Below are 18,659 nucleotides of genomic sequence, written 5' to 3'. Positions count from 1 at the left end.
TTTCTACTGGAGTTTAGAAGAGTGAGGGGTGATTTGATTGAAGTACACAAGATCCTGAACAGCCTTGACAAGGTGGACGTCGAAAAGATGTTTCCTCTTGTGGGTGAGTCCAGAACTAGGGGGTCACTGTTTTAAAATTAGGGGTCGCCCTTTTAGGACAGGGATGAGGAGAAATTTTTTCTCTCAGAGGGTTGAGACACTTTGGAACTCTCTGCCTCAGAAGGTGGTGGAGGCGGGGTCATTGAATATTTTTAAGGCAGAAGTAGATAGATTCTTGTTTGTCAAGGGAATCAAAGGTTAGATGGGAATGTGGAATTCGAAACACAAGAGGATCAGCCATGATCTTATTGAATCATGCAGCAGGTCCGAGGGGCTGAATGGTCTACTCCTGTTCCTATTTCTTATGTTCTTATGTTCTTACACAGAGGGAAGCTCAAAGGAAAATGTGCAAAAATCAACAAGAATAATGGATATCAATAGAAAGGGAAATGGAAAACATGGCATTTGGTGATGATCTAAAATTGAGTGTGTGTGCATTGGTGTCTTTTTTGGTGACTGATTGAAACCCAACAAACTTTACCATGCTATAGCAATTCTTGATCACAAACTCTTACATTCAAATCCTCTCCAATGAATGATGTAATACATTTAAAAACTGTATCGCAGGTCCCCCATTAGAAGCTTTTTTGTTCATTTGAATTGTATGCAGACTGCAGTATTCTCCTTTCAACCACAGTACAAAAACTTTGAACTTCTGTAAAGTTTTATTTTGCACTCACCGCAGAGGCAGGAGGACTCCATACCGAATTCCGACTCCCAAACCCCAAAGTATAGTCAGACGAACACTAATGTGCTGGAAGTTCCTGTTTGTTCTTGTTAACAGGTTCCACAAGACCAGCTCTTCTGAGCTGAATCGAGTGGTCACTTCGTCTTCGACAATGGCTTCAAACCCTTTCTTTGAGAAATAGATCACATCAGACAGATCAAAGTCTCCTTCATGGAGAGGCCCGTTTCTAATCGAATAACGTCTCATTTCCATCATCTCTTCTTCCAGTGACATTTTGTCATGCTTCTCGATAATTTCTGTCATTCAACAATAAACATTTTTTTTATTCTAATAAAACAGTAACCAGAGAGTGATAGCCAAGGTTAAGTGTGTGCACATACAAATGGGCGTCTGGTGGGAGCTGGGGGGTGTGGCAGTGGGGGGAAGACAAAGAGGAAATGGCAGACGAGTTGAATAAATATTTTGCATTAGTCTTCACGGTAGAAGACACTAATAGCATTCCAAATATACTAAATAATCATTGGGCAAAAAAGGGGGTGGGGGGGGGGGGTGTGGTGGTGGTGAGGAAATAAATACACTAACTATCACTAGGGAAAAAGTACTAGGGAAACGAATGGGGCTAAAGGCTGATAGGTCTCCAGGACCCAATGGGTTGCATCCTAGGATATTAAAGGAAGTAGCTGCAGAGATGCATTGGTAGTAATCTTCCAACAACCCTTAGATTCTGGAAAAGTCCCAAAGGATTGGAAAATTGCCAATGTAACACCCTTATCCTAGAATCTCCCACAAGGGGAAACAACCTCCCAGCATTTATCCTGTTAAGCCCCCTAAGAATCTTATATGTTTCAATAAAATCACATCTTATTCTTCTAAACTCCAATGAGCACAGGCCCAAGCTACTCAACTTCTCCTCATAAGGAAATCCCTCCATACCCAGGGTCAACCTAGTGAACCTTCTCTGAACTGCCTCCAATTCCAGTACATATTTCCTTAGATAAGGGGACCAAAACTGTTCACAGTATTCGAGGTGTAGTCTAAATAGTGCCTTGTATAGCTTCAGCAAGACTTCTCTATTTTTATACTCCATTCCTTTTAAAATAAAAGGCCAACATTCCTGTTGCCTTACCTATTACCTGCTGAACTTGTATGTTAGTTTTTTGGGATTCATGCACAAGGACCTCCAAATCCCTCTGTGCTGCAGCTTTCTGTAGTCTTTCTCCATTTAAGTAATATTTAGCTCCTTTATTCTTCTTGCCAAAGTGCATAACCTCACATTTTCCAACAGCCAAGTTTTTGCCCGCTCATTTAACCTGTCCATATCCTTCTGTAGACTCTTTGTGTCATCCTCAACACTTGCCTTCCCACCTATTTTTGTGTCATCCACAAACTTGGCGATAGTTCATTCATTTCCCTCATCCCCAAGTCATTAACATATATTGTCAATAATTGTGGCCCCAGCACTGATCCCTGTGGCACTCTACTAGTTACAGGTTGCCATCCTGAAAATGCTCCCCTTATCCTAATTCTCTGTCTTCTATTAGTTAGCCAATCATCTAACCATGCTAATATACTATGCCCAACACCATGGGCTCTTATCTTATTAAGTAACCTTATGTGCTGTACCTTACCGAACACCTTTTGGAAATCCAAATATATTACATCTACTGGTTCTCCTTTATCTATCCTGCTTGTTACCTCCTCGAAGAGTTCTAATAAATTTGTCAGGCATGATTTCCCCTTCATGAAGCCATGCGGACTCTGCTTGATTATATTGTGTATTTCTAAATGCTCTGCTATTACATCCTTTATAATAGGCTCAGATATTTTCCCAATGACAGATGTTAAGCTAACTGGCCTATAGTTACCTGTTTTTTGTCTCCCTCTGAGAGGTTGTTCCCCCTTGTGGGAGATTCTAGGACTAGCGGGCATAATCTCAGAGTAAGGGGTCGCCCATTTAAGGCAGAGATGAGGAGGAATTTCTTCTCTGAGGGAAGTTAATCAGTGGAGACTGAGTTGTTAAGTGTATTCAAGGCTAAGATAGACAGATTTTTAATCAGTAAGGGAATCAAGGGTATGGGGAAAAGGCAGGAAAGTGGAGTTGAGGATTAGCAGATCAGCCATGATCTCATTGAATGGCAGAGCACACTCGATGGGCCAAATGGCCTACTTCTGCTCCTACATTTTATGGTCTTATGGGCATATGACAGAGCTCCTTCCAGACTTCTAAATGAAAATGTGGAAATGCATTTGTCTAAAGAGTTCTAAACACTAATTTGGACTTTCAGTGCCTGTAGTACAGATGGTTCATCCATATGAAGTTTATAGTAGGACATTTAAATACACAAATATAACAGGTGCAGCACAGATACCAAATCAGAATAAGTACCAATTGGAAATTATAAACTCTCTCGCATAACAAATTGGTTTCTGAATATCTGATTAATTTGGGCTTAAAAAAAGTAGCCGTGCTTTTTTTTCCCAATTGCTTCTGGGAGGTATGCAATGCTGACAAATCAACATCAATTGCCGATCCCTAGTTACCCTGGGAAGGTGGTGGTGGGCCATCCCCATGAACCACTGCAGTCCTTGTGGTGCTGGTGCACCCACGACACTATTAGATTTTGGCCAGTGATGATGAAGGAATGGCACCACATATCCAAGTCAGGATATAAGGGGGAAACTTGAAGGTGACTGCATTGTCGCTCTAGTCCTTCTCGTATCTGGCACCGACTATCCCACCACTTCAGTCATTCTTCAACTTCACTCCCAAAAACTCGAATATCACCACAAGAAAATGACTGGGCAATTCAAACTCCTTGTACCACACTGTCAAGCAACTCATTGAAGGAGAAGCAAAACCTAGGAGCACCACATAATAGACATAAATGATAGATAGAAAATGCTACATCTACACACACACACACTTTCTGCCAACATTTTCCATGAAATATTCTTATGTCTATTGCCCACATAAACTTGTCACTGAGTAATTACACACTCACATCAATGAAGACACTGTAATAGGTTCAGGCAGCAGAAGGACCCTGTTGGGAGATACACAGGATGCCAAGTTCCTTTGAAGGCAGACCAAGGTCAAACTAGTTATGGCAGAGTGAGGATAGGGAACAGGACAGCACAATGAAGCTCAATCTTCTGGGGTTTACCCCAACTATATGTAGAGACCATACAGAGGTTGCCCTGAGTGGCAAATGCTTCATGAATACTTTGACCTAATTTACCATGTTGGATTGCACCATTGCCAAGAGGTTGTTGTCTTTCTACAATCACTAGGGTTCATTGCCTTGCTCACAGCTGGCCAAAAGAAAACACAAGAATTAGAAGCAGAAGTAGGCCATTTGGCCCCTCAAGACTGCTCCACCATTTGATAGATAGTGGCTGATTAGAATGCGGCCTCAACTTCGCTATCCTGTCTGCCCTCCATAACGCAAGACTCCCTTGTCGATTGAATATCTGTCTATCCCAGCCTTGAGTATATTCAATGACCCAGCCTCCGCTGCGCTCTGGGGGAAGAGAATTCCACTGACTAACGACCCTCAGATATAAAAACAAATTCTCCTCAGTTCATTCTTAAATGGAAGATCCCTCATTTTTAAATTGTGTCCCGCACCCCCCCTAGTTCTAGACTCCCACACAAAAGGAAACATCCTCTCAGCATCCACACTCAGTTTTTGAAACATAAAAGATCCTGAGAGGATCTAAGAAAACTACCAGCAACCTAAGTTACACTGGTAAATAAGGTGACTTTGGTTAGTGGCACACCTAAATTTCTGGGCGAAAATCTAGGCCATTACATTATTGGTGCACATGGAAACTCACATGAACTGATCTTTTGCTTGGGGACAGGGCTGTATCAATGAGCAGCAAAAGGTTTCAGCAGATATATCCTGATGTCCTAGGCCCAACTATCTTCAGTTGCTTCATCAATGACCTTCCTTCTATCATAAGGTTAGAAGTGGGGATGTTCGCTGATGTTTGCACAATGTTCAGCACCGTTCGCAACTCCATAGATACTGATGCAGTCCATGCCCAAATTCAGCAAGACCTGATCAATATCCAGGCTTGGGCTGAAAAGTGGCATGTGATTTTCATGCCACACAAGTACCGGGCAATAACCATCTCCAAGAAGAGAGAATCTAACCATCACCCCTTGACATTCAATGGCATTACCATCACTGAATCCCCCATTATCAACATCCTGGAGGTTACCATTGACCAGAAACTGAACTGGACTAGCCATATAAATACTGTGGCTACAAGAGCAGGTCAGAGGCTAGGAATCCTGCAGTAAGTAACTCACCTCCTCATTCTCCAAAGCCTGTCCACCATCTACAAGGCACAAGTCAGGAGTGTGATGGAATACTCTCCACTTGCCTGGATGAGTGCAACTCCAACACTCAAACACCATCCAGGACAAAGCAATCCCTTGATTGGCAGCCCATTCACAAACATTCACTCCCTCCACCATCAGTGCACAGCTGCAGCAGTGTGTACCATCTACAAGATGCACTGCAGGAACTCACCAAGGCTCCTTAGACAGCACCTTCCAAACCCTTGATCTCTACCATCCAGAAGAACAAGGGCAGCAAATGAATGGGAACACCACCGCCTGGAAGTTCTCCTCCAAGTCACTCACCGCCCTGACTTAGAAATATATCGCCATTCCTTCACTGTCGCTGGGTCAAAATCCTGGAACTTCCTCCTAACAGCACTGTGGGTGTACCTACACCACGGGGACTGCAGTGGTTCAAGAAGGCAGCTCACCACCACCTTCTCAAGGGCAATTCGGAATGTGCAATAATTGCTGGCCTGGCCAGCGAGGCCCACATCCCATGAATGAATAATAATAATAAAGAAGCTGGGCAAAAGATCAAGGAAATTTGCACATAGTGCAAAACAGCATAAATCAGTTGTACACATATTTCCTCACAAAGATCTATTTTACATTCTACTTGCAAAATACTCCATGAAATTACAGGTGTATTCAGGTTAATTTTGGTCACTTACAAGTCTGCTTCTAGCACACGAGCACTTTAACATACAGTCAATTGGCCACCGTTTCTTCCGGCTGTGCCACAGAATTCATATTTTTTTTTTAAAATTCATTTTATTTTGATTCATTTTTATTGCCCATCCCTAATTTACCTTCTCAAGGGCAATTAAGGGGTGGGCAACCAAAATGCTGGCAGTGCCCAAGTCCAATAAAGAATTCTTAAAAGTGAACAGTTTGATGCAATTGGGTGATTTTGTTTGGCCATTTCAGAGGCAGTTAAGCTTCAGGACTGGGGTCATATAAATATTTTTATTTTTGTTTTTGTTTTGGATTTCCAGCATCCGCAGTTTTTTGCTTTTATTTTACAACCGCAGTGGACCAGTTGGGTTTGTCCAACAGCTTCACCATCACTCTGTTTTGTTTCCCAATTCAAATTTTCAACGTGCCATTGAAGGATTTGCACTCACAGCTGTGGAATTTTTTAATTCGTTCACAAGATGTGGGCATCACTGGCAAGGCAAGTATTTATGCCCATCCTTAATTGCCCTGAGAGGTGTGAGCCGCCTTCTTGAATACAACTGAGTGACTTGCTAGGGCAATCAGACCCCAGTTAACCACACTGTTGTGGGTCTGGAGTCACATATAGACCAGGCCAGATAAGGGTGATAGAGTTCCTGACCCTTCCTATTAGTGAACCAGGTGCAGTGTTCCGACAATCTGGTAGCTTCATGGAATTTAAGTTCCCCGGTCGCCATTGTGGAATTCATGTCTGTGGATTAGTAGTCCAGATCTCTCGATTATTAGCCCACTAACAACCATTATGTTGCCATCAGCATGGGGCAGTCTCACCAGCAAGAAGGGGAAAAAATCATCTGCAGCCACCAAAAACCACTGCCAGCACCAATTTACCTAAACAAAGGCTCCCCACACTTCTGTGTAGTACACTCATCCCGTTTAGTTTAAAAAAAAGGATGAGCCTGCTTAATGGCTCCACCAAATTACCCCGATTAACAAAAGCAAGATCAGACAGCACACGCACCAATGTGCATTGTGCCTGTGCAGCCTTTAAAATAAATAAAAGGGTCACATCATGTTAATCAAAGGAAAAGCCACAGTGTATAGTCCCATTTTTGTAACAAAGAAAAATCAATGGTGATGCAGATTAGGTGCCCAGTTAACCACCAGTGTCTGGCTCCCACAACAGTAAGGCAAAACTGACGCCACATCATTCTCCCTCTAATTATTCAAGGCCAAACTTTAAATGTGAGAGGGGGGGGGGGTGGTGGTAGAAAATGAGCAAAATTTTCTCTATTTCACTTCATTTGGCCTGTATTTGGAGAAATGTGATGCATGACAGTTATATCAGAAGCTAACACATTAACCTCTGCTCTGGAAAAGCACAAACACCAGTGACAATTGGCCAGTATGCATGCTTGCAATATGAATTTTGCAAGATTAAGCACAAGACAACCACCCTCACTAATAATCATTTAAATGTAGATTTATCTGATCACATTCTCCAGTGCAGTTCAAGACACAACTTGAGCATGCAGCTGATGTTTCCTGTGTAAGCGATGGCAATTAATGGTGTTGGTACCAATAGTATTTCACCCTGTACTGCACTAGCATTGAAGGCAAACAAGGTGGAATGAGTGCCTCTGAAGGGACTGAGAACCACCTCCTGGGGCCTATAAACATGAGCATAACGAGCTGCCTCCAGCAATGCTGGATTCCACAGGTGGGTCGAATGTTCACCCAGATAGACCAAAAGCCTAGTCTTTGCATCGCTGACTTGTGTGGAACCCCTTACACCCCCCACACAAATAGAAATAAACAAAGCCTGAAACACAAACTCACGCACAAGGTGTACATTATGGCATTGCCACCAGTGTTCTAAATTACACCCTGCAATGTAAACACTGCCAGTAAGGGCAGGTTAAAGCAAAATATGGCATGATATGTGATCGTTGACTGGGCAATGTCATGTAACAAATCACATCTCTCACTTTATAGTCACAATAAATTCAAAACACTGTGATAATATTTCCCCTATCAATTCATCCAAGTTATCAGAGTGCCTTAATCGAACTAAAATTGGCACTAGGCAAGTCAGTTCCTTAAAGCTTTCTGAAGTTATTTGAAGATGAAAGCTGTAGCATGTAATATTGTACACAAGGTAGATACCAATTTTATAACAGAAGACCCAAGATATCCTAGATATCCTGGAACCTGCACTAATTTCCTGTGCCAGGCTGAACGACAGTCCTTAATAATACCGACGTTGAGTATCCTTTATCCGTAAATTCAAAAACCAAGCACATCCAAAAAACACACTTGTTTGCACCTCATTGATCTTTAATATGGGAAGCCTAGTTGTTTGTCTGCACTGTGTACCTTGCGGTTTTCATGGCGAACATGTCAAGAAGAAACTTATTACAGGTGCCCGGTATTTATTATTCAGTGATACATCTTACTTTTCTAGCCATTTTATTACATTAGGCTATTAGCAAACCGAGCCTTAGGCTATTGTAATGTAAGTTTATATGTGGTATCAGAAAACCAAAATTATCTGAAATCCGAAATGCAATCAGCCCCGAGGGTTTTGGATAAAGGATACTCGACCTGCAGTAAAATTAACGGATGCATCAGAACAAGGATATCGAATTTTATTCGGATTTTACAAAAGTCTCCTGTATGCACTGCCTTTCATGCCTGTAGAACTTTCTCCCAGACAGGCAGTGTTGTCCCTGATGGGCTGATCTGAAGGTTATATTATCATCAGCTGCTGAAGGGCTGTTGGAGTCTGCACAACAAGAATAAATGTGCTTGGGTGTTGGTAAACTCTCCTCATTTTACTGTATTTTCAGCAGTCACTGTAGTCAATTCCAGTCCAGCCAACAATCCCTGTAAGATTTTATTTCCACTGCCATCTAATGTGCAAACCCAAAAAAAAAATCCTCTTTCCCACATGTAACCCTCGGGACAAGGTCCCATACACAACAGGAAACGAAATTTCCCTTCATCAGGTCAGTCTGTAATCTAGCAAAGATATGCAGCAACTTTGAAAATTGATATTACCCCCTAGAATAATCTGAACAGTTTGCTTGGTAACACTGCCACAGCAATTCAGGAAAAGGAGATTGAATGCAACAAACAGCTATGAAAAGAAAGGTCCTGAATATAATTTCAAACAATTTTGTTCAAAACAGTTGAGGTGTCGGCCCTGAAACTGGATTTTCATTCTCATGGCGTTTCCAAAGTTTTACCTAAAAACACGACATTCTATCTTTTTGCTTTGTCTCCCAGCAGATGACTACATTGAGCGGACAAGCAAGGGGTGCTAGAACCAAACTAAAGCATGACATTTCTGATTCCAGCTCCATTTGCTTGTCCACTCAAAGGAATGGAATGTAACCAAGTCAGCTAAAGGCAGGGGAGTGACACTGACCAAAGCCCCACAGCGAGGCCTTGCCTTCCTCTCCTCCTGGATCAAACTATTGCCCATAGCTTTAATACGCCATGACAAAGAGAAACAGGATGCTTTCCTTGCAGAGAGCAGGGTACTTATGGTTATTCCAGAATTTCTTCATCTTTGGATTCTGTACAGAGGAACTTTGCTTGTCAGTACATTAAGTACAATTCTTAAAAGTGAATATTAAGTGATTTCCTTCAAGAATACACCTTTTGTGCATGTGTCATTATTTGTGTTATCATAAAATATCACCTTATCATGTCTTTTTTTTTGCCATTTCTAGAGAGAGAAAATAAACCTCACCAGTGGAAGGAGAATAAGGGTGTCCAGGCAGCTCCTGCGCTTTTTTTTGTATTTTTCGAGTCGCCCACTAAAAGAAAGCAGATAGCGCCTCAGTTAGGAGAAGCCCATGTCAGAATGTCTCCCCGGATTGCAATTAGACATCACCATTCCACAGGTCAGTTGTATCACCCCCATCAAGTCCTGGCAAATCAATCAGTTCTGGAATTTCTTCCTGGCACCATCTCCAAGCTCTTTGGTCTGTAAATGAGAACGAGTGCTGGAAGGGTGTGTGGATGATAGGCGTCTTGCAAGGGCGTGGTGCATATTTGTGTGGGGGGTTTTTGGGGCTGCATGTTTGAAAGGGTGGTGTGCGAGGGGAAGAAGTCAGGGAATTGAGAGCTAGCGTGCGTGCATGTTACAGTAACCTAGATATACTTCACTTTCCCTCTTATCTTTATACAGCATTGCTTTCAAATAGCTTCTCTAAAATCAAGAATGTAGAAGAAATCCCAGGCACCAAACTGTCCCATACCATGAACAACTTCACTACCTGGGGTTTATTTGGTTCTTTTTGTAATATACCAGATCAAGCTACAGTTTAATTCTATCTGAGCCCTTGTATCATGACACTCCACTCACAAAATTACATTGCACTTCACTGCAGCTCTCCCACAATATAGGGGGCTGAGAGATTTAATCATTTATCTGTTCAAGGCTTTGTTTCTCACTCCTAAGCTTACTAGCTGCAATGAAAGTTTAAAATAAACTGCCAAGGAGTGTCAAGGAAAAAGTGTAGCAATATTTATCAAGATCCATTCCCCTTTCAGAACATTCACACCATGTTAATGAGGTTAAGGAATGAAATGTAATTTTGGAATGAAGGGCAAATTGTGGGTTCGTGAGGCTAAAATTATTTCCAAGTGACATATAATATCGTGGAAGGTTTTGTAAGCAATCTGTCTTTTTTATTTTGGACAGATACTCTTATTTTCCTTCAGATAACAGAATAACTGCATGATGGAAACACTTCTTTACAGATCATATTTCACTTAAGAACAGCTGTGACAAGAACAGAAGAATGTTGGATCATTTTCTTCCAGCTTGTGCTGGCCCTCATCTTCTTCCTGGACTAAATCCACACCAGTTACTCGTAGTGAATGCAATGTTGTCCAAAGAATGCAATGATAAATGTGAAACGTGGACAGTAAGAAGTAGTGGGTGGAAGAAATGCGGGGAAGAGCGCTAGGGCGAGTGAGGGAGATCACAGCATTGTCTGGTCCAGCCAACATCCAGCTGTGAGCATTTTCCTGATGTGGTCACTGGGTGGTGATCAGCAGCGGGAAGCCTGGGGTGTTGAGTACAATTCTAGCATCACCGCCCTTTGAAGACAACTAACACAACAGAGAATACTCATCAAACCTGATCTATGAACAGTTCAGCTCCTCACTACACAAACCCATTGCACAAGTTTACTTTTAAAATTGTTATTTCTAAAAAAAAAAGCTAGAGCACATTAAAATTGAAGCGTATTCTATTTTGTAAATAAACACCATATGTACTTGAAATGTGTTATGAGAGATCGCAGGTGCTGGACTGAACAGTAACTGCTGAGCAGCCTCAAACTGAAAGCCTCATGTTCCCACCAGGTCCAATTGTGCCTCTTTAGAAATGCCTGGCTCCAACATTTTCTTCCGATATCAGGCACAATCCTATAACTGAAGTCAAAGTGTCTTCTACTGACTTGTAATGTATCGCTTATTGAATAAAGGACCTTACCTCAAGAGTCTTGACCAGAATCTTCATGTATAGTTCTGTTATTCCCAAGGAAAATCCAAACATAGCAGGCAGCATAATGAGAGTGATCCCAAGAAACAGCCATATCGACAGCACCTTCAACAGGAGTTCCCAAAATCCCTCCATCCACTGCCACTCTCAGTTCTTGGCAACCAAAGTACACTGATCCAGCTCTGCAGGCCAGACATTAAAACAGAATTACAGACCAGTAATAATGGGGACTCTCCTCCTGCACACATTGTCGCTAACAGTTTAACATCCCGCCCCTTCTGTATAAACTCACCCAAAACAATACCTACCATGCAAACAACAACTTATGTTTGTATAGTGCCTTTAATGTAGTACAGCATTCCAAGGCACTTCACAGGAGTATTAGCAAACAAAATTTGCCACCAAGCCTCAAGGAAATAATAAATCAGGTGATCAGAAGCTTGGTCAAAGCTAGGTTTGAAAGAGCATCTTAAAGGAGGAGAGGAAAGCAGAGATTTAGGGGAGGAATTGCAATGGTTAGGGGTCAGGCAGTTGAAGGCACAGCCACCAATGGAGTGAACAAAATTCAGGATGTGCAAGAGGCAAGACTTGGAGGAGCGCAGAAATCTCAGTAGATCGTCAGGCTGAACAGGTTATAGAGCACAGGAAGGAGGGCTTAACACTGAATAATGGGCAAAAGCAGGGAATGGGAACTGGCAAATACCCCACCCTGTTTGCACCATGTAGAACTGAGGAGCCATAGCTATGTCAATATTGTGCACAAGTGGGATGCAACACATATACTGTATCACAGTGAAGACCAGCAATACATCTGCCCCCGACCACCCCCCACAACACACTACAGGGGTGAAAACCCACACCATGCATACCCTCAAATCCTGCCCAGTGAGGATTGGGAGCTGAAGATTTGAAATTGAGATTAGGGATTGGAGAAACCCCAGCACACCCAAGAGGAACTGAGGATTGCGGGAGCCCCATGCCCTCACAGTGCCCATTGACAAATGCCCATCTGTGGGGTGCTGGAAGTGGGTGGTGGGAAATTGAATACAGGGAGCGGGCATGGGGAATGTAGGCCATTGAGGTGGAGGAATAATCCACTAATTTGGGGTCAGGGACCCAGCCTCCTCCTCTCCTCCAGCCCACTACAAAGATATTAAATAGCTGACCAGTGGCTGAGGGAATATCTGACCCTGCCCAGCAGCAGAAGCCTGGATATAGGGGCAGCAGGTTCCCAGCCAGGAGAGTGCAAGGGCTTCCCCCCTCACTCCTAAGCCTCTCACTGCAGATCAGGCTGGTACTCCCGCCCCTTATTTCAGTTTCGCCTCTTAATCTTCTTGCCCTGTTATTCCACATTTGTTCTATATACCTGCCTCTTTCACTCCAGGTTCCTTAGTTCCTGTCCATCTTACTCTTAGTGGCCTTACTCCTTGCCCCTTATTCCAGGTTCACGCCTACTCCTTAGTTGGGATACATCCCTACTCTTGCCTAGGGTTGCCAACTGTGATTAAATGTATTCCTGGAAGGTTCATCACATGACTTGCCCCACACTCCAGCCATTATTCGGCCAATACATCCATCCTTGTGACACACTGCCTTCCTACACCAATTGGAAAGCAAAAAGACTCATTACCCAATTGGATGATGCTTGACTGACAGTCAAACAGCACTTTTCCCCCATTTTCAATATTTTTATATCTGGTAAAAAGAGACATGTTCAAATAAAATTACAAAACAATTTTTTTTAATCTCTTGATGACTTTTCTCCAGGGTTACACACAGCAGCGTGATCATCAATTCCTGGAGACTCCAGGTCAACATTAGAAGGTTGGCAACTCTACTCCTGCCCCTCTCACTCCGGGTCCGTCCTTACTCCTATTCCTCTCACTCCGGATTCGCTCTTTACCCCTGTCCCTCTCACTCCGGGTTCGTTCCTTACCCCTGTCCCTCTCACTCTGGGTTTGTTCCTTACCCCTGTCCCTCTCACTCCGGGTTCACTCTTTACCCCTGTCCCTCTCGCTCCGGGTTCGTTCCTTACCCCTGTCCCTCTCACTCCGGGTTCGTTCTTTACCCCTGTCCCTCTCACTCCGGGTTCGTTCCTTACCCCTGTCCCTCTCACTCCGGGTTCACTCTTTACCCCTGTCCCTCTCGCTCCGGGTTCGTTCCTTACCCCTGTCCCTCTCACTCCGGGTTCGCTCCTTACCCCTGTCCCTCTCACTCCAGGTTCGCTCCTTACCCTTGTCCCTCTCACTCCGGGTTCGCTCCTTACCCCTGTCCCTCTCACTCCGGGTTCGCTCCTTACCCCTGTCCCTCTCGCTCCGGGTTCGCTCCGGGTTCGCTCCTTACCCCTGTCCCTCTCACTCCGGGTTCGCTCCTTACCCCTGTCCCTCTCACTCCGGGTTCGCTCCTTACCCCTGTCCCTCTCGCTCCGGGTTCGCTCCTTACCCCTGTCCCTCTCACTCCGGGTTCGCTCCTTACCCTTGTCCCTCTCACTCCGGGTTCACTCCTTACCCCTGTCCCTCTCGCTCCGGGTCCGCTCCGGGTTCGCTCCTTACCCTGTCCCTCTCGCTCCGGGTTCGCTCCTTACCCCTGTCCCTCTCACTCCGGGTTCGCTCCGGGTTCGCTACTTACCCCTGTCCCTCTCACTCCGGGTTCGCTCCTTACCCCTGTCCCTCTCACTCCGGGTTCGCTCCTTACCCCTGTCCCTCTCACTCCGGGTTCGCTCCGGGTTCGCTCCTTACCCCTGTCCCTCTCACTCCGGGTTCGCTCCTTACCCTTGTCCCTCTCACTCCGGGTTCGCTCCTTACCCCTGTCCCTCTCACTCCGGGTTCGTTCCTTACCCCTGTCCCTCTCACTCCGGGTTCGCTCCTTACCCCTGTCCCTCTCGCTCCGGGTCCGCTCCGGGTTCGCTCCTTACCCCTGTCCCTCTCGCTCCGGGTCCGCTCCGGGTTCGCTCCTTACCCCTGTCCCTCTCACTCCGGGTTCGCTCCTTACCCTTGTCCCTCTCACTCCGGGTTCGCTCCTTACCCCTGTCCCTCTCGCTCCGGGTTCGCTCCTTACCCCTGTCCCTCTCACTCCGGGTTCGCTCCTTACCCCTGTCCCTCTCGCTCCGGGTTCGCTCCGGGTTCGCTCCGTACCCCTGTCCCTCTCGCTCCGGGTTCGCTCCGGGTCCGCTCCTTGCCCCTGTTTTCTCAGTCCAGTCCAGAGTTCACCTGTTCCTTACCACGCCCACCCGGAACTTCCAGCTCGGTTGTTTCCCGTCCCTCCCCGATTACAGCCAGCAGCTGGAGCCCAGCTTTGCCCCCGCCAGTACCCCTCTGGCCTGGGCAGTCGCCCTTCAGGAGGGACAGACACTTGCAGCTTTCACCGGCCTCTCTCTCTCTGTTCGCTTGGATTCTCCCCCTAAACTGCACTCCTGCCTTTACTTTTCCCCTGTCTTTTTTTTCCTCCTGGTAGTTTATTTTTCCCTTTTCACACATTTCAGACGTAATTAGGGACAAACGGACCAATCGTGGACACTTTATTTAGTATAAAAGCAAAAAAACTGCGGAAGCTGGAAATCCAAAAAAACAAAAACAAAAAGTGCTGGTAAAACTCAGCAGGTCTGACAGCATCTGCTGAGAGGAACACAGTTAACGTTTCGAGTCCCTATGACTCTTCAACAGAATCCTGTGAATATTCATGTAACCTAGTGCTGTAGGTTTTGTACTGTGTTTCTAATGAATTTACTGCACTGAGTTCCAGCAAATACAAAAGCATAACATTAACCCCTTAATTGAAAGGATTTCGGACTGTCTGACGCCTTGTGTTGAAGGATTTTGATCTACAAGAATTAGGAGCAGGCCATTTGGCCCCTCGAACCTGATCTGCCATTCGATAAGATCATGGCTGATCTGAATGTGAGGTCTCCAATCTGCCCCTCATAACCCATGACTGCCTTGCCGATCAAAAATCTAACTCGGCCTTGAACATATTCAATGACCCGGCTTCCACTGCTCTCTGGGAAAGAGAATTCCACAGACCAATAACCCTTTGAGAGGAAGAAAAATCTCCTCATCTCAGTCTTAAATGGGAGAGGCTTAATTTTTAAACGGCGTCCCCTAGTCCTAGACACCCCATTAGGGGACTCTCAGCATCCATTCTGTCAAGTCCCCCAGGATCTTAAATGTTTCAATAAGATCATCTATCATTTTCTATACTATAATGGTTATAGGCCCCAACCTTCATCCTAGGAATCAGTTGAATGAACCTTCTCTGGACAGCTTCTAATGAAATTTTGTCATTTCTTAAGTAAGGAGATGAAAACTGTACACAGTACTTCAGATGCGATCTCACTAAGGCCCTGTACAGCTGTACAATGTATATACACTTAAGTACATAAATTAAGCTGATATTACATTGCAGTACTGAAGGAGTGTCATCTTATCCCTAGTGCAGCCTTTCAGATGAGATATTAAATAAACTGAGGCCCTGTCTACCCATCCCATGGTACTGAGATATCCTGGCCAACATCTTTTCCTCAGCCAACTGATGAACTTGCCATTTGTCGTATTTCCTCCTGCTGGACACAAACTAACTGAAACATTTCCCTCTCTAGGAATAGTAAGAGCACTTAAAATTAATTGGACATGCAGAAACTTTGGCCCATCCTTAGGATGTGGTAAGTCGCCATATAATGGCTAATTCTTTCTATGTTAGGACATGTACTGAAACTTAAACTATGTAACAATAAAATGCAAATAAAGTAAAATACCTGTCACACCTCAAACTTTTTCCAGTTCTGATGAAGGTTCATGAACTTATAACATTAACTCTGTCTCTCTCTCCACCATTGTTGCCTGACCTGCTGAGTATTTCCAGCATGTCCTGTTTTTATTTCCGATTTCTACCTTCTGCAATGTTGTTTTTGTGTAACAATAAAATGCAATTATGACTCCAACTGAGAAAGAAACAAGAAAAAATAGAGAGAGACTTGCATTTACACAGCACCTGTCACAGCCTCAGGACGTCCCAAAGCACATTACAGCCAATAAAATACTTTTGAACCACAGTCACTGTTGTAATGAAGAAATGTGGAGAGAAACTAATTAAGCACACCTCAGTCTTTATTTCCAACTTGTGTATCTGCAAAATGGACTTCCCTACATGAGCTTCTATCTCGTGTTCCCTTTGTCACAGATCAGAAATGCAGATATTTGCTGATGTGTTCTTCTCCATTCACAACTCCTCAGGTAATGAAGTAGCCCATACCCACATTCAGCAAGAGCTGGAAAACTTCCACACTTGGGCTGATAAGTATCAAGTAGCATTCATGCCACTCAAGTGCCTGGCAATGTCCATTTCCAACAAGAGAGAATCTCATCACCTTCCCTTGACATTCAATGGCATTACCATCATCAGATCCCTTACAATCAACATCCTGGAGCGTACCATTGAACAGAAATTTAGCTGGATCAGCCACATAAATACTGTGACTACAAGAACAGGTCAGAGGCTATTCTATGGCATGTGTGACTCGCCTTCTAACTCCCCGAAGCCTTTCCACCACCTACAAGCCAGGGTGTGATGGAATACCCTCCTGTTGTTTAGTTGAGTGCAGCTCCAACAATACTGAAGGAGCTTAACAACATTAAGGAAAAAGAGGCCCATTTAATTGATACCCATCCACCACTAGTGGACTATGGCTACAGTGTGTACCTTCTACAAGATGCACTGCACTAACTCATCAAGGCTTCTTCACCAGCACTGCCCAAACCCCAATTTCCACCATCTAAAAGGACAAGAGCAGCAGGTGCATGGAAACACCATCACCTGAAAGTTCTCATCCAACTCACACATCATCCTGACTTGAAATATACCATCATTCCTTCATTGTCACTGGATCAAAATGCTGCAACTCCCTATAGAACACATTGCAGGACCACCTGTACCACATCGACTTCAAAGGTGCAGGGAGGCAGCTCACCACCATCTTATCAAAGACAAGTAGGAATGGACAATAAATGCTGGCCTGGTCAGCAAATCCTTACATCCCATGAATGAATAAATTATTAAAAATGAAATCCCAGGAACGGTCTTGAGCTTGAGGAATGTATTAAAGTTCAGTAGTGTCATAGCAATTAAAGCAAAACCCATTAAATGATAACAGTTGAGAGATCTAACTAACAATTTGAAAATAGCTGAGAGAAACTGCAATTAAATATCTCTTTCGTCCACCAAAGTCATTTTACAGTTTCCCAGAGTTTTATAGTCTGCCATAGATTTCCTTGTGCCTATGTATAAGTAATTTGTGATTGAGCTCCGAGGTACAGCACACTGTTATTCTTAAGGTATTGTCCTGTTTGTCATTCAAACTGGGCAATAAAGGCTGTGAAAAATCAAACTGTTTAATTAGAGCGCATGCACCTACCTTCACAAGAAATTTCAAATTATTTCAATGGTGTTTCACTTCATGGTAATCAAATCAAAAAGTAAATATTGTAAAATTTCAATTCATGCAAGTCATCAGGTTAAACTACTTACTGAATAAATCAAATGCCATTCACTGGAACTAAATCTCATTGTTGTAGTGAATGACAATGTTCTCTGTGTCATAAAGACTCATTATGATGCAAAAGGCAAACAAAGTTTTCAACACTCCCAGCCATCTCTGTACCTGTAATATATTTGTTAATGCACTATGACCATTGCAACCACTAGTGCATTTGTAATATTTCTTTATCACTTTGCAGAATTTGCTAAAGGTGACGACAAATTTTCCTTCCTCAAGCTTTTTGTAATCCCAACTAATCACAGTGTAGATTTTTCTTTACATTGTACTGGCATGTTTGAACTATGTGCTTAAGACTATTTTCTCTTTTTCCTCTTACACAAAATCTTCCTCCTCTTTCACAGTTATTCATATGATTAGACACTATATTCCCCCCCTTAATTACCACTGTGGATTTATAATTCTTGCTGAAACAATTGGTTGGTATCGAACGGCCAACAGGACAAGTCTGGTCCAGAGCTGACTGACTCCTGCTACACTGTGCAAAGTCAGCAGCTCATAAATATTCATCTCTGGCCCTGCAGATAATATTAGTCTTCCTCAACAGCACAATAAACTTCTTCTCAAAAAACATAGTTGGTTTAGAACTTATATTTAATTGGCTAAACTATATGCATTTCAAAAAATGAATAAGATTATAATCAACTCAAAATTAGCCATGAAAACAAAGAATCCTGGAATGCTACATCACCGCAATTTTGACATACAGAAGCGAGTGTTGGATGATCAGTGAAGCAATGCAGAGAAGAATTGAGGCTGTAGAGCTTGAGGCGAA

At 43.7% G+C, this 18,659-nt stretch overlaps 1 protein-coding gene across 2 annotated transcripts in view; it reads right to left on the bottom strand.

The window, feature by feature from the left end:
- The window catches only part of gpat3 (glycerol-3-phosphate acyltransferase 3), a 44,253-nt gene extending 29,689 nt beyond the window's left edge, over positions 1-14,564 (bottom strand). The window contains exons 1-4 of one of the 2 annotated variants that reach the window (XM_078535600.1): positions 14,428-14,564; positions 11,329-11,519; positions 9,574-9,640; positions 780-1,083 (exon numbers count right to left, since the gene is read on the bottom strand). In XM_078535600.1, coding sequence (XP_078391726.1) covers positions 780-1,083; positions 9,574-9,640; positions 11,329-11,472 — 515 coding nt within the window. In that variant the 5' untranslated portion in view covers positions 11,473-11,519; positions 14,428-14,564. Of the gene's footprint in view, positions 1-779; positions 1,084-9,573; positions 9,641-11,328; positions 11,520-13,961; positions 14,035-14,427 lie in introns of those variants that run through there. The other variant, XM_078535564.1, reaches the window with a different exon arrangement.
- Positions 14,565-18,659: the final 4,095 nt, after the last annotated feature.

The sequence above is a fragment of the Cetorhinus maximus genome, chromosome 1, assembly GCF_964194155.1.
Source record: "Cetorhinus maximus chromosome 1, sCetMax3.hap1.1, whole genome shotgun sequence".
In the NCBI taxonomy this organism is placed as follows: domain Eukaryota; kingdom Metazoa; phylum Chordata; class Chondrichthyes; order Lamniformes; family Cetorhinidae; genus Cetorhinus; species Cetorhinus maximus.
This window is presented reverse-complemented; position numbering and strand designations above follow the sequence as displayed.